Source organism: Ambystoma mexicanum, chromosome 1p, assembly GCF_040938575.1.
Source record: "Ambystoma mexicanum isolate Mex_15411 chromosome 1p, UKY_AmexF1_1, whole genome shotgun sequence".
NCBI classification, from domain to species: domain Eukaryota; kingdom Metazoa; phylum Chordata; class Amphibia; order Caudata; family Ambystomatidae; genus Ambystoma; species Ambystoma mexicanum.
Window position 1 is genome coordinate 619089549 of NC_090921.1, and position 22548 is coordinate 619112096.

Consider the following 22548-nt stretch of genomic DNA (forward strand, 5'->3'; position numbering starts at 1 on the left):
GAGCCCAAAATGCGGGGAGGAGGAATAGGGGAGGTCTTCAGCACCTCCCATAAAGGCAAAAAGAGAGGGGTTGCCATCTTAGTATCGAGGAACACAGGCTTCGAGAACGAGGCCACGTTGAAAGACCCGGAGGGCCGCTACCTGATGTTACGGGGGTCCCTTCAGGGGGCCCCACTCACCCTAGTCGTAATCTATGCCCCAAACGAAGGCCAGACCCTATTTTGGGAAAAGGTAGGGGACAAACTCAAACATTTTGCCCATGGTTCGGTGGTGGTGGGGGGGACTTCAACATGGTCCTGGACCCTACCCGGGACAGAAGACGCACAGGTCCGCAGCCCTCCAGGGCATCAGACGAGACCATGGCACGTAACTTCCAAGGGGTTAATCAAGACTTGGGACTGATGGACACAATCCCAATCCCCAGAACGAACACCCCCCCCCTTCACATACTACTCAGCCACCCACGCATCGTTCTCCAGGATAGATTATATCTTGGTGGACGATATCCTGCACCCATTCACCTCAGGTCATAGGGTTGACCCCATTCCCTGGTCCGACCACGATCTGGTCTGAATCACGATAGCAAGGGGAGGTTTAAGCGAACGCAGGGGGAGGTGGAAGTGCAACGACTCCCTGTTAAAGGACGCGGTACTAGCCCAGGAAGTTCGAGGCCATCACAGATTTCTTTGTCCTTAACGATAATGGGGAAGTAGGGGTTCACACCCAATGGGATGCCTTTAAGGCCACTCTACGAGGAGTCTTGATCAAAATGGGTGCCCAGAAAAAGAGGGAAAGGGAGGCCCAGGAAAGACTACTGAGGGAGAAAGTAGCCCAACTTCAACCAGGGGGGCTCTCCACGGTCCCCTTGGACCGAGGCCAGGTGACCGCCCTGGAGGACTGTAGACTCCAGCTGAGGGACCTCCTCCTCCACCAGAGAGAAACCTCCAATTGGTCAAACAAAAGTATTATGAAAAAGGGGACAAGGCGGACAGGATTTTAGCCTGGAAGCTGAGGGAGGTACAGAGGGGCAGATTAGTGAAAGCGGTCAGGAGCGAGGGGGGGGGGTGTTAGGCTACGACACAACCCACATTGGGGAGGCCTTCCGCCAATACTACGAGAAACTATACTCGTCTGAATTCAACGGGAGGAAGGCGGAGTTTGAGGGGTTTTTGAGCTCAATACAGATTCCGGCCCTTTCAAGAGAGAAGGCGGAGGGGTTGGAGGGCCCGGTAACGGAGGAGGAGGTGGAGCGCGTGATCAGAGGGATGAAAGGGGGTACTTCCCGCGGCGAGGACGGCTACTCTGTCTATTTTTACAAAAGGTTTTGCTCAACCCCATCCCCCTACTTGGTTATGGTATTCAATGCAGTGCTGGAAGGGGGACCCCTCCCGGACTCCATGATGGAGGCGATAATAGTGGTGCTCCCCAAGGATGGCAGGGACCCCTCGGAGTGCTCCTCCTACCGCCCAATTTCCTTGCTGAACACCGATGTAAAGATCCTGGCTAAGGTGATCGGGGGGCGTATGGAGGGGGTCCTTCCGAAGCTGGTCCACGGAGACCAGGTGGGGTTCATCAGGGGGAGACAGGGCTCTGACAATATCCGAAAAACTATAGACCTGTTCCACTACGCCCAGGTGTCAGACCTTGACGCGTGCGTCTTATCACTCGACTCAGAAAAGGCATTCGACAGGGTGGAGTGGAGATTTATGGAACTCACCCTCCAGAAAATGGGCTTCGGGGCACACATCATGGGTTGGGTGGCGGCGCTATATAGGGCCCCAAAGGCCAGGGTCCAAGTGAATGGGAGGCTGTCGGAGCCTTTCCCCCTCTCGCGGGGAACGCGGCAGGGTTGCCCGCTCTCCCCCCTCATCTATGTCCTCACCATGGAACCCCTAGCCATAGCGGTCAGAGCACACCCAGACATCAGGGGGATCCAGAGAGGGGAAGTAGAATTTAAACTTTCCCTGTTCGCCGATGACATCCTGGCCTACTTGGTGGACCCGGGATCCTCGCTCCCCCCCCTCTTGTCCCTGATGGCAGCATATGGTCGCCTCTCGGGGCTCAAGATAAATGCCTCTAAATCAGTCCTGCTCCCCATGAGAACTAGGGACCCGACCCTGGACCCCCTGCCCAGCCTGGGAGGGATAAAAGTGGGTAGGTCTTCCATCCGATACCTGGGCGTCCTCCTCACCCAGGACCTCTCCAGCCTCGCCCCAGCTAATTATGACCCCGTAATGGCAAGGGTCACTGCGGATCTGAGGAGATGGGGGTCAATGATCCTGTCCTGGTACGGCCGTATGACGGCTGTGAAGATGAACATACTCCCGCGCTTACTATATCTCTTCACTGCCCTCCCAACCAGCGTTCCCGACCAAACTTTCAGGGTCCTCCAGAATGCGGTGCGCGAGTTCATATGGCAGGGTAGGACCCCGAGGACAGCTAGAGCAATCCTGACCCTTCTGAGGGAGGAGGGAGGGTTCGGGCTGCCGGACTTCCAACTCTACTTTCGCGCTGCCCAGTTGCGCGTACTTCTCGAACACATGAAGGAGGGGATGGGTACATACTGGACGTACTTGGAGGACATGGACGCCCACCCACTCAAAGTCAGAGACCTCCTGTGGGCCCCAAGCAAATTCATTCCGAACAGACTAAGATCACACCCAACGTTGGGAGTCCTCTGGGCGATCTGGCGGGAAAGCCCCCAGACAGCGCATCTAACGTCATGGCCGTCACCGATGTCATCGCTCTGGGGTCACCCCCTTAGACTGGGAAGCAGGGGGTTTCGCAACGCTCAATCCTGGTCCGACTCGGGGATGGAATGGGCGGGGCAAATGTTCAAGGAGGGGGAATTCCGCCCCTATGAGGAAATGAGAGAAGCCCTGGGTCAGGGGACCCTCTCCATTTTCGAATATCTCCGCCTGAAGGGGATCTTGTGCGACCAATCCTGGGGACAGAACTTGAAAAGGCAGTTGACCCCCTTCGAAAAACTTGTGGACACAGCGACCTCTAAGAAGGGGGCGGTATCAGGGATATATAGAATATTGCACACTGTCAACCTAGGGGAGAGGAGGAGGTTCCGCACCTTCTGGAACGATTTGGCGGGGGAGGAGATCTTTGAGGACACCTGGGCAAGGATATTTAAGATAGCTTTTCATGGGAATTTATTCACAGCGGACATGGAACATAATTTCAAGATCCTGCAGGGATGGCACAGGGATCCTGCGAAGCTGGCGAAAATGTTCACGGGAGTGTCCCCCGCATGTCCAAGGGGGTGTGATCAGGTTGGCACAAGAGGTCACATGTGGTGGCACTGCCTGAAAGCCCAGACATATTGGGCAGAGGTACGGGGCTGGATCGCTGAAATCACTGAGGAACTGCTCCCCCAGAACCCCCTAACAATGTTGCTGGGCCTCCCCCCAGAGGACACAGACATATCCAGATACCCAAGGATGTGGGAAACCATGTTGAGGGCAGGGAGGGTGGCCCTGGCACAAAAATGGAAGAGCCCGGAGACCCCAACGAAGGAGGTCTGGTTGAAAAAGGTCAAGAACATGTTTCTGATGGACAAATTGACGGCAATGATGAATAACAAGTTGGGCACATTCCAAGCGAACTGGTTCGGGGTACAGCAGACCTGGGGATGGGACGTTCATTGACCCACGAGGATGAAAGAAGGAGGGATCGGGCGCCCACGGCCCGGGAACTGGTGGACGATGTGCAGCCACGAACATAGTCAACGTACTACTTTTTTCTCGTGCTCCGGACAAATAAAATTACCGCAGCGTCTCCCCAAACAAGGAGACCCATCTGGGTCAAAATTTCAGAAGGGGGGTTGGGTCTGTTCGGGGAGGGGGATGGGAGGAGAGGGGAGAGGGTTGTTGGGCCAGTTAATTGCATTTCTTTTTGAATTTGCCTTGAGCCTGTTTGTTGTATTATAAAAAATGCTAATAAAACAAAGTTTAAAAAAAACAAAAAACAGTTTTGAGGGTGAGAAACTTCAATGAGCAAGAGTGGAGTGGCTCAAAAGGAGCACCCTTTAGGAAGTTTAAAACTAGATTTAAGTCCCATAAGGGAACTTGGAATGGTCTTGGAGGGTAAACATTAGTTAGACCTTTCAGGTATTGTATTACCAATGGAATTTTGAAATACGACGGCTCCTCTGCAGTGCGCTTAAAGATCGATAGCGCTGCGAGATAGCCCTTAATAGTGCCAATTTGAAGGCCCGAATTTGCCAAATAAAGTAAGAAGGATAACACCGCAGGTGTACCACATGAAAAGGGTTCGATATTCTTTTCTCTGCACCAGCTGCAAAATGTATTCCAACGGCAGCGGTATAGAGTCTTAGTTGCCGGTCTTCTGGCCGAAAGCAACACCTCCATGACGTCATCTGGAAGGTCCCAATCCTTGTACCTCAACCTTTCAGATACCAAGCGTGAAGGTTGAGGGTCTTGATGGCTGGATGGAGAACCTGACCTCCCTTCTGCGAGAGAAGATCCTCTCTGTACGGTAGACGAATTGGAGGACAGATGGACATGTCCAGAAGGTCCGGGTACCAGGTTCTCCTGGCCCAATCCGGGGCAATTAGGATCATGGTCTTCCGAAACCTTCTCAACCTCCTGATCATTTGAGGAATGAGAGGGACCGGAGGAAACGCGTACAGAAGTGGGAACTCCCAGTCCACTACGAACGAGTCTCCTAGAGCTCCTCGGGGGAAATTCCCTTGAGCAAAATCTGTTGCACTTCCTGTTGATACTGGTGGCGAACAGATCCACTTGAGGGGTTCCCCAAAGGGCGAAGATCTCTTGAAGGACTTCCTGAGCTATCGCCCATTCGTGGGAGACTGTGTTCTGCCTGCTCAGAGCGTCCGCTGTCAAGTTCTTCTCTCCGGCTAGGTGAATTGCCGAAAGAGAGATTCCTTCCTGAATTGCCCAAAACCAGAGCTGCATCGCCTCTCTGCACAGTGGCAGTGACCCTACGCCTCCTCTTTTGTTGAGGTAGTGCATGGCCACTGTATTGTCCGTCATTATCAGGACGTTTCTCCACCGTACAGACGGCAGAAAAGCCTTCAGTGCCAGTCTGATGGCTCTCAGCTCCAACAGGTTGATGTGTAGTCTGGACTCCGATGGAGACCAACGACCGCTGATGGTCAAGTCGTTGGCATGGGCTCCCCACCCCGTGAGTGAGGCGTCTGTGACTACTGTTATCTCCGGCCATTGTTGCCAAAACAGTTCTCCTTTCAAGATGTTCTCTGGAGAGGCCCCCCATTGAAGGTCGTGGGCTTCCTTGTCCGGAATCCGGAGGAGATCTGTCATCCTCCCTGAGAATTGTGACCACTGAGTCCTCAGTGCCCACTTAAGGGATCTCATTCTCAGGCAAGCCTCTGGCGCAAGGAATATGCAGGATGCCATGAGGCCTAGCAACCTCAAAAAGTCCTAGGCTGGGAGACGTTGGGCATTTTGAAATCTGGTGACCATCTGCAGAATATCTTGAGCCCTCACCTCTGGTGGCGAGGCTTTTCCCAGGGACGTGTCCAGGACTGCTCCAATGAACTGGAGTCTCTGTGATGGTATCATCTGTGACTTCTTTAAATTGAGGGAGAAGCCCAGCCTGTGAAGGGAGTGGCAGACATAATCTAGTTGGATCCGAGCTTGTTCCGAAGAAACTGCTCTGATCAACCAATCGTCCAGGTAGGGGTAGACGTGAATCCCTTCCCTCCTTAGACTTGCAGCCACAACCGACATTAGCTTGGTGAAGACCCTCGGGGCAGAGGTCAGCCCAAATGGCAGAACTCGAAATTGATAATGAGAGTTGCCAATTGCGAACCTCAGGTACTTCCTGTGCTTGGGATGGATTGGCACATGGAAATAAGCATCCTGAAGGGCCAGAGATACCAACCAGTCCTGAAGCTGGAAGGCCTGAAGGATCTGAGAGAGAGTTACCATCTTGAACCTGTCCTTCCTGAGGAACTTGTTCAATTCTCATAAGTCCAGGATGGGTCTCAGTCCTCCGTCTTTCTTTGGTATGAGAAAGTAGGGGGGAGTACCAGCCCTTCTTCCTGTCCGCTACAGGTACCGGTTCTATGGCACCTTTCTCTAGCAGGTCTACAACTTCCTGCAAGAGGAGCGGATCCGGCACTTTCAGAGAGCTGTTCCCCGGTGGATGTCTCTGAGGGATGCGTAGAAAAGGCAGGCAGTAACCTTGGGCAACTGTCTCCAATGCCCAAGCACCTGATGTAATAGCCTGCCATTCTGTCAGATGGTGAGTTAACCTGCCCCCTACAGGTGTCTTGTGATGGGAGACCTCAGAGTGGTTTGGGAGCAGCTGATGCAGTTGCCGAAGGTAAAGCGGCTCCTGCTCCTGCTGATGCGGCTTTCTTTCCTTTACGCCGTCCACCACGGGTAAATTTTCCTTGGCCTCTTTGAGTCTGCCGTCCTCTGCCTCTTCCATATGAGGAATAATAGCGAAAGGACCTTCCTCTCCAAGAGGATCCTGAGGGACGAAAATTAGTTTGTCGGATTGCAGCTCCTAGTGACTTAGCTGCTGCTTTAGATGTTTGTAGTTTTTCCAAACTGGCATCCGCCTTTTTACCAAATAGGGAAGAACCGTCAAAGGGCATATTTAAAAGTCTGGCCTGTACGTCAGAAGCAAAGCCGGACTTTCTCAACCACGCATGCCTGCGGATTGTGGTACTTGCCGCCATGGCCCTGCTGATACTGTCAGCAGAATCAATGCCAGTTTGAAGGGACTCACACATTGCATCTTTACCATCTCTGATGATATTTAAAAATGCATCCCTTTCTTCTCCTTCCGGTATGCAGTCAGCCGCCGATGAAGCACACTCCCAAAGAGTGTGGCTGAACCTAGCGAGCGTACAAGTTGCATTAATAGATTTTAAAGCCATGCTACAGGCCGAGAAGACTTTCTTAGCCATGGCATCATATATTTTTTCATCCCTATCCTGAGGAGCAGTGGGGTAAGCAGAAGTACTGCCTGATGAAGTTGCAGCCTGGACCACAAGACTCTCTGGAGTAGGGTGCTTAGATAGGTATTCAGGGTCAGCAGCAGATACCCTATATTTCGCTGACAACTTCTTGTTAACCGCAGGGACAACTTCCGGAGTTTCCCAGTTGGTTAAAATCTTTCTTTGTAAAGCAGAATGAAAGGGAACCACAGGATCCTCCTGTGGACCTTTATCCAGAATATCTGTGAGGTCATCCTGTTGAAAAACAGGTGAAGGCGCAGACCAACCCATAAACTCCATAATTCTAGACATTAGGGTTCTATAAGGGGTATCAGCATGTTCCCCTGGGTCTGGTTTGACAAATTCCACTTCTGGGGAAGTGTCTAGGCCACTTGCCTCCTGTAATGCATCCTGAAGGTCTTTCAACCTTCTTTCCTCAGAGGCAAAAGTCTCTGGTTCAGGTAATGTGGTCCTCTGCAGCCCAAAAGGCCTTTCTTGGTCAGAATCTTCCCTTTCTTCAAAAATTGAAGTTAAGGGGGGATGCTCTGGTCTGTGAAATGGTATAAAGCCCATCTCTAAGGCAGAGGGAGGCATCATCAGAGGCTTTGAAAAGGTCGATGTCATCGACGCCGATGTAAAAATCCTCGAAGGCGCCGACAAAGGCGTCGAGAAAACTGGAAGAGGCCTCGAAGAACTCGAGAGGATTGGAATCCTGCACGAGGATGTCGACGTTCTCGACGTCGTGTCGGAGGCTCGCGGTGTAACCGTTGGCTGTGGAGTAGCCGTGGATCTTTTTATCGGCGTCGACGCCAGCGTCGACTCGATCGACGGATGCGTCGAAGAACCCTTCGATAACGGCGTCGATGGCGCCGATCTATGCTTCGAAGGGGCCTTCGACGATGGCGTCGAAGATGCTTTACTTCCCGGCGGCTCATGGCGCTTTCGGGTCGACTCTTTCGCCGGGTGCTTCGACTCACGGCGTTTAGATTTTTTCGGCTTTTTACCCGGGGTATCACCCTCAGCTGACTTCGAGGGGGACGAGGCCGCTTTCTCGAAGACGCTTAGCATCTTTTTTCTGAATTCCTCCCACTCAGCTTGAGAGTGTGTTGTGGGGGGCAATTTACTCTTTCAGGGGAACTAGAAGACGACGATAAAGGGGATCTTCTTCGTCTTGTTTTCAAGTGTCTAGACCTCGACGAGTGGTGGGAGCCACTTCGAGACCTAGACCGAGAATGCTTTCGACGGTGAGGAGACGAATGTCTCGACTCTACCGCGGAAACTTTCGAGGAAGTTAAAATTGACTTACCTCTCTCGAGCTTCCCCTTACGCTCCTTCAAGGCTTTCACCGTCATGGAAAGGCATTCCTCACACTCCAAACACTGGTGTTCGATTCCCAGACACCACAAACAGATCCTGTGAGGATCCGTCAACAACATTTTCTTCCCACAGTCTCGGCATTTTTTTTAAACCGGACCGAGGAGTCGTCGGGTCGGAGGAGGAAGCCATCGAGTACGAGTCGGTTTTCTCGAGGAAATATGAATATATATCAACTGATAAACTGAGCAACGGTATTCCGAGGCACACGAAGCGCGGAAAAACGGAACTGAGCAACGGTCGCTGCGCGTGGCCATTTATAGGCATGATGACGTTGGCGTCGATACGGTGGCCGTCGAGAAACACCTACTCGACGGACGTCGACGCACAGCGCCCTCTACTGGGAAAAAAATTTCCGAGGCCAGCAAGCTGGAGATACAAATATCATAGATAAGGAATACGTCGGAGGACACAATCCCTTCGAAATACAGTTTTAAGGGTCAACAGTCTCAAAGGACAAGAATGTAAATGCTCAAATGGAGCACCCATTAGAAACTTGAGAACAAGGTTCAAATCCCAACCGGGCACCTGGAAATGTGACGGAGGAAACACATTAGTGAGCCCTTTCAGAAACTGAGAAATTAAAGGAATTTTAAAATAAGAACACTCCTCAGACGAGCGCTTAAATATGGACAGCGCCGCCAGGTAACCTTTAACGGTACCCACTTGCAAGCCCCTGTGGGCTATAGAAAGCAAAAAACACAGAACCACAGGAATGTCACATGAAAAAGGATCCACATTCTTAACCTTGCACCAGTCGCAGAACTTTCTCCAACAGCAACGGTACAGGGACTTTGTTGCCGGCCGTCTGGCCGAAAGCAACACCTCCACCACGTCTTCAGGGAGGTCCCATTCCTTGTACCTCCACCTTTCAGAAGCCAAGCGTGAAGGTTGAGGGATCTGACCTCTGGATGGAGAACCTGACCCCCCTCCCGTGAGAGCAGATCGTCTCGGTAGGGAAGACGACATGGAGGGCAGATGGACAAGTCGAGAAGGTCCGGGTACCACGTCCTCCAGGCCCATGCCGGATCAATGAGGATCATCCGGGAACCGAACCGCCGTAACCTCCACAGCACTTGCGGGATGACAGGGACTGGAGGAAACGCCTACAGCAGTGGGAAGGACCACTCCACTATGAACGCGTCTCTTAAGGCTCCTCTTGGAGGAAATTCCCACAAGCAGAACCTTTCACACTTCCGGTTGACACTGGAGTCAAACAGATCCACTTGAGGGGTCCCCCAAAGGGCAAAAAGGGCGAAGATCTCTAGGAGAATCTCCTTAGCCAACTCCTACTCGTAAGAGATCGCGATCTACATGCTCAGAGCAGCCGCCTTCTCGTTTTCGTCTCCCGCCAGATGAACTGCCGAGATCGAAATGTCTGGCTGGACGGTCCAGAAACAGAGCTACATCGCCTCCCTGCACAGAGGAAGTGACCCTGCCCCCCCCCCTTCTTGTTGAGGTAGTGCATGGCCACTGTGTTGTCCGTCAGAATCAGGACATTCTTTCCTCGCACAGTCAGCAGAAAAGCCTTCAGGGCAAGCCTGATGGCCCTCAGCTCCAACAGATTGATATGGAGTCTGGACTCCAACGGAGACCAACGACCACTGTCAGCTCGTTGGCATGAGCTCCCCATCCCATGAGCGACGCGTCCGTCACGATCGTCACCTCCGGCCAGGGTAGCCAAAACGTAGCCCCCCCCTCATCAGATTGCCTTTGACGGCCCACCAGAGAAGGTCCTGGGCGACTGAGGGCGGCACCTGAACGGGGTCCGACATCCTGCCGGAGGACTGTGACCACTGGAGCTTGAGAGCCCATTGTAAAGATCTCATCCGCAACCTGGCCTATGGCACCAGAAGAATGCAGGATGCCATGAGGACGAGCAACCTCAAGAACTTGAACGGTGGGAGACGCTGGGCATGTTGAAACTTGTGCACCATCTGCTGAATGTGGTGAGCCCTCACCTGGGGAGGAAAACACTGCCACATGGATGTGTCGAGCACTGCTCCGATGTATTGGAGTCGCTGAGTTGGCGTCAAGTGGGACTTCTTTAAGTTGAGGGAGAAGCCCAGCTTGTGAAGGGAGTGGCAGGTGACGGACAGATGATCCAGGACTTGCTCGGGAAAGCGCGTCCTGGTCAACCAATCGTCCAGGTAGGGGTAGACGTGAATCCCCACTTTCCTGAGATACGCTGCCACCCCCACCATGAGCTTGGTGAAAACCCTCGGGGCGGAGGTCAATCCGAACGGCAGGACCCGAAACTGAAAGTGCGAGTCGCCAACCGCGAACCTCAGGTACTTGTTGTGCTTGGGATGGATCGGCACATGAAAATAAGCGTCCTTGAGGTCGAGAGACACCAACCAGTCCTGAAGTTGAAGGGCCTGGAGGACTTGAAAAAGAGTAACCATCTTGAACTTGTCCTTCCTGAGGAGCTTGTTCAAACCGCACAAGTCCATGATGGGTCTCAATCCCCCGTCTGTCTTTGAAATCAGAAAATATGGGGAATACCATCCCTTGTTCCTCACCGCTACAGGCACCAGTTCTATGGCGCCTTTCTCCAGCAGGGATTGAATTTCCTGCGTAAGGAGCGGATCCGGACTCTTCAAAGAGAGATTCCCTTGTGGATTGTTGAGACCTCTGCCGGAAAGGAAGACAGTAGCCGTGGGCTATGATCTCCAGAACCCACACATCTGAAGTAATGGCACGCCATTCTACAAGATGCTGCGCCAGCCTTCCCCCAACCGGAGAAGCATGGGCCTCATGACTGAGCTGAAACGGCTGGGCAGAGCCCGAGGGCAAAGAGGCAACTGCTTGCGCGGCCTTGGCACCTTGAGTACCTTGTTTTCCACCTCTGGCACTCCTTCGGTTGCCCCTTTGACTTGCCGCTCCTCTCGATTTACTAAAGGACAAGTCATATCGAATGGAACCTCCCCTCCATTGCTGTCCCCTAGGACGAAAAGGCGGAAGTTGGTGAACTGCAGCGCCCAACGACTTTGCTGCAGCTTTGGAGGTCTGCAACCTCTCAAGACTCTCGTCAGCCTTGCTGCCAAAAAGATGTTCACCATCAAAGGGCATGTTGAGGAGCCGGGCTTGCACATCAGGAGCAAAACCAGACTTCCGCAACCACGCAAACCTGCGTATTACGGTGCTCGCCGCCATGGACCGGCTGACGCAATCAACTATGTCCAGACACGACTGAACGGATTCACACATGGCATCCTTGCCATCCTGCACAATAGCAAGGAAACCATCCCGTTCCTCCCCTTCGGGAATATGATCAGCCGCTAAGGAAATACAGTTCCACAGAGCGTGCGTGAAACGAGACAAGGCACAAACGGAGTTAGCAGCCTGAAGCACCATACCCCCAGAAGAAAATGCCTTCTTCGCCCAGCCGTCAAAACATTTGTCGTCCCTATCGGGAGGGATGGTAGGGTACGACGCCTGCTTTGCTGGGGCCGTAGCCGCCTGCACGACCAAACTCTCCTGAGTAGGGTGCGTGGTCAAGTAGCAGGGGTCGCCACTGGCTAGGCGATATTTCTTCGGCAAGGACTTGCTCACTGCCCGGAGACTCTCTGGAGAAGTCCAAGCCGCAGCCAGCCTTCTCTGCAAGGCCATATGGAATGGCAGCACTAGGTCAGTTGGGAGGACCGTGGTCCAGGATATCAGTCAGGTCATCAAGCTGAAAATCCCCAGGGGGGGGGCAGACCACCCCAGGTAATCCGTGACCCTCGACATGAGGCGCTGGTATGAGGATTCGGCATGCGTGCCAGGCTCAGGCCTACCAAACTCCACCTCCGGAGAGGTGCCTAGACCACTGGCGGCATGCAGCGACTGACGCAGGTCTTCAAGTTGACTATGACCAGAAACAATGGCATCAGGAACCCCTGCAGGAACCTCACCTTCCTCAGACCCCTCATCCACCTCAGAAATATAATCCATAGGCTGGAAGGAGGGTACAGAAAAAGGCACAAAGACATGTTTAGCCTTGACCAGCGCCTTCTTGGGAGGTGCCACCGTGCCACAGGGCACCTCCGACAAAGCCACCTCAAAAGGCGTCGATGGAATCGGAGTCGACGTCTAGCACGGCGCTGACGACTCAGACGACGACATAGGCCTCGAGGGCGGAGCCCCGAGCGTGTCTCTCAACAGCCTTGGCGCCGAAGACGTCGACGACTTCCTCAAAGACTTCACAGGTTCTTGCGGTCTCGAGTGCGTCGAGGACCGGGACCTGGAACGGGCATGTCTAGAGCGACCATCCTTGTCCGACCGGGACCCCGAAGGGGCCTGGTGGTCGCGAGGACTGCTCGAGCTCGAAGGCGGACGAGCGGTGTCTCTAGCACGGCCACGACCGGCGTCCTCAGACGGTGCGGACGGACCAGAGCCCTGCGATTGAAAAATCGCCAACATCTCCTTTCGGAAGGAATCCCATTCCTCAGGAGTGGAATACTTGTTGGGACAAGCAACCCGCAGACGGGCGGAATCCTCGGAAGAGGACTGGGAAAGCGACCTGTGACAGCGCTTCCTAGAGTGCCTCGAAGAGGCAGAGGAATGGAGGGACCGACTCACAGACCGAGAACCCCCAGATTCATGACGACGATGCGGAGAGTCGCCCCTCGAATCATCCGTTGAAAGACCAGTGGAACGCGACTTCCGGGGCTTGGCCACCTTACCGACCGACAGCTTCTTCTTACGCTCCCGCAAGGCCTTCGATTTGAGCGATTGGCAGTCGACACAGTTGTCCGTATCATGGTACTCCCCGAGGCACCAGAGACAAGCGTCGTGCATATCCGTCAGCGACATCTTGGACCCGCACACCCGACACTTCTTAAACCGTGACGGCGGGGTGGAAGAAGCCGAAGACATCATACAATAGCAATAAAGAAACAGGTTAGAAGAACCGAAAGAACACGTTCGTGGAAAAAACGGAACTGAGGCTACGGGCGTCGTGCGTCCTACTTAGAACATCCGGTGACGTCGGCCTGACGGAGGCCCTCGAGGACAGCTTATCGACGTCATCGACGCAGGACGCAGACGCCGAAAGATTTTCCGAAGCAGCACAGCTGCGGTGATTACTGTCATAGATATGGAATACGTCGGAGGACCCCATCCCCTCGAATAGAATTCTCCTGCACCGATATCCAGAAGGACGGAATAGTGCCCCCGAATCAGATGATCTTAGCGAGGCAAGTGGAGCAAAGAGGCTTCACTTAACTCCAAAAGTCAGGAAAAACAATGGTAAAAGAAGAGTTCTTGAGGTCTTACAGAGGGAAAGCTGCAAAAAGCTAAATCCTTAACAAATGGTCTTGCTCCTCAGTTTGATTGTCTCCGTCTTTCTCATTCCGACCACTCATTCTCTCCTTTCAACCTCACTGCCCCATACCCTCCTCGTCCTCCTCTCGCTTCTATTCTTGCTCCCCAATCTCCTCCTCCGCAAAGCCAGCCCAACTGTGGATATCTTCAAAGTACGGCTTAAACTTCACTTACTAACGAAAGAAGGCATTCCCCTGCCATTTCTCCCCTACCAGACCCAACCACTCCTCTCCTTTCCCCTCCAGTGCTGCTTAGTAATGTAATTGTGTATATTTATAAAGTGCTCCTCTTCAGTTTGAAGCACCTTAAGTAAATGTTGCCACCTTTGGAAGTTACCCGTTTTCTTATATACATTTTTTGTCGTCCGTTTTGTCCCCGGTATATGTCCCACTTTTCTATAACCCTCAAACTAGTTCACCACTTCCACTCATATTTGTGCTAGTGTACAGGCAGTCTTCGGGGAATGCAGTGCCCATCTGTAAATGTGTTAATGTAAGTCAGTTCTGAGCAAAATTGACATGTCTGTTTTTCAAATAATACAAATACACACAAGCATGGCATTTATTGATCTGCATACATTCAAAAGTGCAAACAAGAGCAATATGTGTACAACAGAACCTACCTTTGTAAGAAAGGGAGTGATGAACACGAAGAAAACGTCATAGATGAAAAGTACCACAAGAAGCAAAGTGCATGCCTAGGGAAAAGAGCAAAATAAAACATTTCGTCACTTCAAAAGTATTTCTAAACATTAAGACGCTAAAGCACAGGCGTATCGGAGAAAGCGGCAATACTATCTCAGTGCATGGATATTGTGTGCCTTTGCTATAAACGTAGACAGGAACTTTTCATTTTTTGCATGCAGCGCCTGATCCTGCACTGAAGCACACACTTCTATGCAAATAATGTTACTTCTGTTAATTGCCCATTTAACTTTATATTTGGAATAGACCCCTAAAACACAAGTACACAGACCAGACCTATCAGCACTCAAAAGAGCGTCCCTAACTGACCGATCATGTTTCTCAACAAGAAGCAGGTACCCTACATGTCGTCCACACCGAAATAAAATAAATGAAAAAAATAGAGGACACGATCTACCACCCACACGGGTGCATTTTGGAACGAGTACATCATGCAATCCCCATCTACTTTACCAGGACGCAAGCTTTTGTACATGAAACTCCAGTAACATCAGAATAGTACACCCGGTGCACCAATAATGCATAATGATCGATCCTGGGTTTTGGAAAACAATGCCAACTTGGATAATGCGTCGACTGCCACTTTCAGGCCGCCTGAGACTCACCCAGACCAAGTCTAAACGCATATGGAATAATATGCAGAGCACAGCTGGTGGCACCGCTCCATTTCTGCTCTGCTATGTGCATCGACAGTGAGACGTGCTCCAAAATCTCACTGAAGTCTGCATCTGCATTTCTTATGTGCTGCACTGCTAGCCAGAAAGGCGACCAAGGCAGGAAAACAGTGCCCTATTTTTTCATGTTCTTCATTCAGAAAGCGAGCTAGATTTACAAGCTAATAGCAACTATATACTTTTATTTTAATGCAACTCAGTGTAATCTGTTTACTGAGTTGGTGGCCACCGGCTTATTAAAAGAAAAGTTGAAAACGAAAGAGTAAAATGTTTACAAATTGTTTTGTTTAAAGCCCTGTAATCTGCCCATTTTCTGCAGGGTCTTACTTTGTCTTTTTCTTTGCCCGGTGTTTAGATTGATTTTCAGAATCAACCCTGTGGACGAATTCTGGGAGGCCGCCCTATTCTGGTGAACAAGGAAAGATACTAGTGTCTGTCAAAACTATTAAAGCAATGGGACTGAGTAGTAAGGTTTAGTATTAGGAGAGCGCAAGAGTAGTGAAAGTTTTTCTTTTTAGTTTTTTTTTTTTTTTTTTTTTTTTTTTTACACAGGTAGCACTCATGACAACACAAATTATGCAGAATGTATAAAATGCACTTATTTAGGCCATATACAACTATTAACGATTAGAAACAAAAGTATTATAGTAGACATACACAAATATTCTATGCACGTTCACTTTTGGGGTGCTCGGTCTACAGAGCACCAATACTTTACTTTTGAGCTCTGACACTTCACTCACTCTCGTCACTTCTCCCCGAGGGGAGCCCCTTTCCATGAGGGTAATTTGGTGAGGCTGCTAACATAGTCCCCCTAGGGGTGGTTACATGATGGGAGGACCTCATGGGAGGAACTCCCCTCCTGGGGATAAGGTGGTGAGTCAGCGGCAACCCCTCTCTTACCCACAACCGTACAGGGTGACAACCACTGCAAATCCTTCTAGACGTAAAGATTCTTGTCCAGTGACAGATCGCCCTTATCCTCCCACCCTTGAGAACCTAAAGCTTAGAATTCCTGTGAAGAGTTATTCAGAAAGTGCCACAGTATACTCTTGTACTAGCTGGTCGTCTAAGTCTGCTAGCTCTGATCTTTTTAAGAAGACTACGCTAGACTGATACCTAATTCTCCAGTAGACCCACATACTGTTATAAGGCAGAGTGCCTCAAGGTTCTTACAAGTACTGAGACGAAGAAGAAAAGGAACCTAGGCAATCCAAGTACTGGGGCGAGGTGGCCCCGCGAAGCAATGAAGATGAAACCTGTGAAAGAGCCAAATGACTTGTACAATACACCCAGACATTGCTGGCAACATTGAATACAAACTGACAATAGGTTAAACATTTGGTCTCGGGCAGCCACAGAAGACTGCAGGTGTTCTGCACACCAAACGCGGGAGATTCAAACCTGCATCACTGATCCGGAGAGAGAGAGCGCCAAGGACACTGGCAATCTGCCGCGTCTGATGACCCGTGCCCAGCAGTGTCAAGAGGAGGAAGGAGCACAGAAGGCAGCCGAGAACGCCGTTGCACGGCCCAAGGGGAAGCAAGACGCCCGAGAAGCCAAACCGCACGCCCACCATCCCAGGAAGCTCTGATGACGTGCTGAAAACCCCAATAAGTTAAAGGGTGGTACGGGAGATCCAGAAGGGATGCAGGGCATCTCACCAGGAGGACCCATGCTGGAGTCCCTAGGCTCCTTTGAAATCATAACGCTTCAGTGGAGCGGCAAGGGCAGGAAGCCTACAATAATCCTCCTCCTCATCACAGTGGTGAAATTAAGCCAGTTTATCAACAGGAGAGGGCGAAGACCCCAAGTACAATAAAGTCCCTCACGACTGCGACAGAGAAGCCCACTAACCAAGGTCTGGCACCCAAAGCAAGAAAGTAATACGAGTCATCTTCCTCCTGGCAGTACTTGGCAGGGAAGTGAATCAAGATGGCCAGTTCAAATTAGAGGAGAAGTCATGGCCGTGGACCCTCCTAAAACTATAATTGGGTGTTGCAGGTGTGAAGCCCAATGAGAAGACCACCAGGGGAAGGGAGTCATTCGCCCTGGTTCTAAGTAACTGATAAGATAGCAGGAGATAAGACTCGGGAACTGTTTCAGCAAATCAAGAACTATAACCCAGGAAAAGGTAGTCATTCTCCTGGGGTCAGAACAGTACTGCCTTATACATTTGTTTCTAGTGTAAGGGACGTAAGTAAGGTTTTCTTGACACATGACGGTGGACATTCTATTGAGTTGACAGACATCCTGCCAGTCACCTTATCTCTTTAGTTGAGGTTGGACAACCCCTGAGAGGAATAGGGATAGATGGGTTTTCTTTCTCTTTTTGATACTTTAGCCCGAAACATGCCACCTTTGTGACGGCCTCCTCCTTCTGCACCCTTACAGAACACAGTTCTTTCAGTTCTAGAACACTGTAATGTAGCAAATCAAGTGAAGCAAGGTTGGTATAACCAAATTACAGAACAAGTAAGGAAGAATGGAGTTTAAAACAATACACAGCCTTGTAAAAACAAGACACTACACTTTAACAGCCCTTCCCCTAGCTAAAAAAGATGGGGCACAAGTCCAAATAAAACTCCTGTTAGGATGCTAGTCGTCTTTAAAGGAGTCTGGTGTTGGAAAAGCCAACAGATAGTTGTAGGTGTTTTTAAGTTCAAGAACAAAAACAGTTACGTTCTTGGGAGACCCTCTTCCAATCCAACCACCTTTAGAGAAGCCCTTGATAGGATCCTTGACCAGAACCAGAATTGTCGGGAAAGGGAGAGATTGGGCAAGAACTCTACCCCTGTTCAACCCTATGGAGATAAGGATATGTTTACTCACCCACCGTACTTTGTTTCACTCAGGGATTACTTAAGAACCTTGTGAAATCAATGACCCCCCCCCCCTGTGCCAAGTCTCTTGAGTCAGTTAGAGGTAGTCTTGGGGGTCAGGGGGCAACTCCTGCTGGTGTAGAGCTCACTTTTGGCATCAGGATGTGGGTCTGATTAATAAGCGGTTCAGCACTGTGGTGAGACAGTTCCTGACACTGGACAGATGGACGACTCTGGCACAATGGAGAAAAGACCACCACATAGTCGACAACCTCAGATGATCGCCAGGACACAATGCAGATCGAGATCAGTGATGGCCACTTCAAACAATGGCAGAAATGGATACTTGAAGTGGAAACAAATATGGTTCTGCTAGGCCTTTCTTTGTTCTGGAGAGCCACAACTGAAAGGGGAGGCCTCTTATTTTACATGTTGAGGGTCTGCAGAGTCCCAAGTGCGAAGTTTAGACAGCAACCGATGCAGCGAAGTAGCCCACAGGATGTTTCTGTGACCCCGCAAAAGGCTTCCAAGGGCAGTAACCTCAAGCAGGGGTCGGTACTGTTTTTTCTAGCGGTTTAGGGGTTCATGCAGCAATGAAGGCCTTCTGGAGATCAGCAAAGTGGCAGTGCTTTTCCAGGATTGTTAAAGAAAACCATGCTGGATGGCTACGACGAGTTCGGGTCTTTGTCTAGATGCTCCTCCACACAGGGGTCTTGGCTCCAACGGTGATCTGAAGAATGACGCCATGAGTCCTTTTTATCCAGGATTCAAGCTGCTGTTGCACACAAAGCCACCAATGGTGAGGATCTGCACCATTTCAAACTGGCAGTGGTTGTACAATCGTGGACAGCCTCCGGCCACCATACCTGCCCAGCAACACGCACATCTTGGCATGGATGTGGGCTGAGACCAGACAGTCCCAGACCACAAACACATACCTCCGTTTTGCCCATGAAAACTGAGGCTCGGACCAAAAAAAGGGCTTAACATCGGTGATGGAACCAGGAGGGTAAAAGTGTGTGTGAGTGTAAAAGTGTGTGAGTGTAAAAGTGTGCGTGTGTGTGAGTGTAAAAGTGAGTGTACATGTATGTGTGAGTGCAAATGTGTGAGTGTACATCTGTGTGTGTTAGGCAGAAACCTGTGCAGTTCCCTTAGGGACCACTGCAAAAGATTTAAGACTACAGGTGTTGGCAGTAAACCCACTTGGTAGCAGTCTGTACCACCCAGATTTACCTGGTAGCTGTGGCTGAGCAGTCAGACTTCCCTCAAGAGAGTTAGGCAGTATGCAAAGTATACCCAATAGGCACTCAGATACAATAATACAAGCAAACACTGACGAGAGCTTTGGTATCAAAGTATATAATTATTTATTTAAAAACACACAGTTGAAACACTCCAGCACTCTTATTGTAAAATATTCTAAACACAGTTACTATTAGGATATATACACCCCTTTTTCCCTATTAGAAAATCACCGTAAAACACCACTTATTTTCATACAGAGGTGAGCGCTTAACTAGATTGCACTCTAATAAGTTTGTGAAAAAGGGAGGGAAAAAGACAGAATAGGAAGAGGCACACCACTCTACGATTCCAGAACACTGTTAGCAAGGCAGAGAGCAAAAAAGTCACTGGTGAGTCAAAGTCCAAAGGCTGGGCCCACTCTTAGAGAGAGCAGAGCACAAATGCGCCCAAGATCACACAGTTACCCTAGGCTTAGAAAGTCTTGCAGAGGGTTCAGAAAAGCGTTGGGAGAGATTTAGAAAAGTTTAGCCAAGGTTTCCCAGGCTAACCCAGGTTCGAAAGCCGGGGGCTAAATCTACCCCGTACAGTCGGTAGCAAGGGAAGCCAGGCGGGACACGGTACCTTAAGTGGGAAGGATCCTCCAGCGGTGGCAGTTGTTCCTGGTAGTGGGTGCAAGTTGCGTCATCGTCCAGGGGAAGAGAAGATCTCGACTTGGAGGAAAGATGAAGGTCGTTGCACTACCAGGGCAGAAAACAGCCGCAGAGTTTTCCGGTTAAAGGTGGTACTTTTGTCTCGCGGTCGTGGTAAAACGTGGTATCCCGGTTGCCGGGGTGCTTGGCACGGGCAAGGCGGCCACGAGATCCGTCGGGAAAGCGAAAAGACTGTGAAACTGGTTATCCCCACCAGTCAAAGGAAGAAGACTCTCCGGCGGGAGATCTCCTCTGTCGTTGGGAAAAGTGGTGAGGTAGTCCAGCAGGGCTCCACCGGTGGTGGTGTCGTGGCAGGTCGGCTCAGCTTCTCCCTCGTCGGATTCTTAGGTCCTGTGGCGACTTCTGAAGTTCCAGTCCCCAAAGCCCTGCTTTTATGCAGCAAACCCCCATTCACTCAGCCTAGCTGTCACTCAAACATGCTAAGTGGTGAGCCGGCCGGCTCACCACTTGGGCCAATCAGGACGGAGTGCGACTTGAGTTGCCTAGGCAACTCAGTCCAGGGTGCCTAAATTCCCCTCCACCCCTCCTAAGTACCCCAGACAGAGTGGCACCACTTTGGAGGGCTTCTGTGGAGAAGCCCGCCAAAAAGTGGAACAAAGGGCTCGACTTGGGTTGGAGTCACAGAAGAGAACACAAACGCCATTTTAGAATCAGGTTTTGGCAAAAAATACCAACCGGAGAATTAATATTAATTAAATAAACCGGCGGTATGTTCGAGGCTACCGTAAATATTTAAATAATATAGTAGCCTAAAACAATGGGAAATCCCATAGGAAAATATTTGCGGTTGAATATAAAAAGTAGTAACCACTGCCACCAGCCAAAACTCGATCAGGGGGGACGGAGATGTGCCCCCTCGACTAACAGACCCTGGGGCAATCGAATTGCCCCAGCCAGTATGTCCACAATAGGATGGTTTGTACTGGTTCTGTTCAGAATTTAAGACTAGTAAAGTCAATGGTGACTTTACATGCCCTGGAAGACAGTAGTCAGTCCCAGGGTATGGGGTCTATACTGGGGGGTCACTATGACGCCCCTGTGTCACTGCACTGAGGGTGCTGTGTAACACACATCAGAAAAACACATGAAGCCCTATGGAGTAAAAGACCCCATAGCCCATTAAACACTTCTATATTCAAAGAAACAAACTCAAATCATGCCCAAGAGTGAGGGTAAAAAGAGTCTCACTCTTGGCAGGAGAAAAAAATAAACCCCAAAAATCCAGCAAAGCTGCTGGGGGACTCACTAGGTTAGGAAATTCAGCCTAAACAGAGAATTCTCCCTAACACTGTGTGTGAGTGTGTGTATACATATATATGACAGTCAGATTCAGAGAGTGAGTCAGAGACTGTGTCGGAGTGTAAGCGTGAGGGCGAGAGAGTTTGTGGGGGTCCCTTAGTGTGTGTGTGTGTGTTCGTCTGAGTATAAGAGAGGGCAAGAGAGAGAGCACCCCCGAGCGAGTGTGCGGGGGTGAGCGTCTCTGGGGGGGAAGGCGAGTGTGTCTGTCTACTTTATCTATGCCCTTTCTCAACCCTCAGTATAGCACTGTACCAGAGATTCCTCTGCTGAAAGCCTAGAGGAAATTATAGACTCGAAAACTCTACAAGGAACTTTAAATAAGTTATGCGGTGGATATTGTGGAAATGTGTACTGCTTCATTCTTTATCAAGTCTATCTTGCGAGTCCTGTAGTTCCTTAGATTCTCTACTCCGCTAATCTTTAGTTTCTCTTCAGGATGGTTCTCAATCTTTACAGTTGAATTCTGAATTAACTTCCTTAGTTGCTATCCTGAATGATTCTCTGAGGAAATGAAACCTTTGCTTTCTTGAACCTGCAATTGTTTCATTTTCAACTATGTACTTACTGAGAAGTACTAACTAGGCTTCCGGAAAGCCTCACTCGCAGCTACCTTCTCTGGGACGTGACGCACAACCTCAGTCTTCTCCTCAGAGCACGACAAGAAGTCAAAAACTATGATTCTTCCTCACGAAGCATCTACAGAAAAACTTGTCAGTCAGGGAAAGGCTGTAACCTACGCTACCAAAGTAAAGAACGATTAGAGTTCACTTTTGAACAACAAGTGCGCACACGTACACTGAATTCTCTAGCATGCCGGAAAGTAAACAGTATTCAGTTTAAACAACTTAATTCAGAAATTGAATCCCAAAGTTGAAAAGGAAAGGTTACAACTAAATAATCTATTTAGAACTTATTATATTATAGGACCCGACAGTGTGTCTGTATCTGCGTGTGTGCATCTAAACGTGTGCATGCATCTGGGTGCGTCTGTGCGTGCGAGAGAGAGAGAGCGCGCGCGAGAGTATAAACAGCCCTGAGAGAGCACCCGTGTGGGCGTAGCTTCCCTTCTGGGTGGTCTCTGTGTGCCGCAGGTTCTTGTACCCTTCTGGCTACTCGTTTGGTATGCGTTGCTGCCTTCCCACAGTGAGGACAGCTGCCTGGGAGGTCTGGCGTAGTCTCTCCCTCTGCTCGGCCACACCTCCAGTGGGCCTTCCAGTTCCCTTAAGCTATGCGGGCTCGGCTCTATGCCGCTTCTTGTTGGATCTTTAACTGACGATCTTCCAGGCAGCAGGGCGACCCGCTTCTCTGTCTCAAAGGGGTACCGAGGATAGTAGGGGTCAGAAACCAAACCATCCAATACAGAAAGGGTTTTAGGAGTATTATAATTATCAGTTCACACATAGCCTCTTGGGGGATTGGGTGAGAAGAAGGGATGGTTACTTACAGCCCTCT

The 22548-nt window shown here is 50.5% G+C and overlaps 1 protein-coding gene across 3 annotated transcripts in view; it reads right to left on the bottom strand.

The window, feature by feature from the left end:
- Positions 1–22548, bottom strand: part of SPPL2B (signal peptide peptidase like 2B) — a 1058839-nt gene that overhangs the window by 495418 nt on the left and 540873 nt on the right. For all 3 annotated transcript variants that reach the window (XM_069649607.1, XM_069649606.1, XM_069649608.1), the window contains exon 10: positions 14265–14339. In XM_069649607.1, the coding sequence (XP_069505708.1) occupies positions 14265–14339 (75 nt within the window). The remainder of the gene's footprint in view (positions 1–14264; positions 14340–22548) is intronic.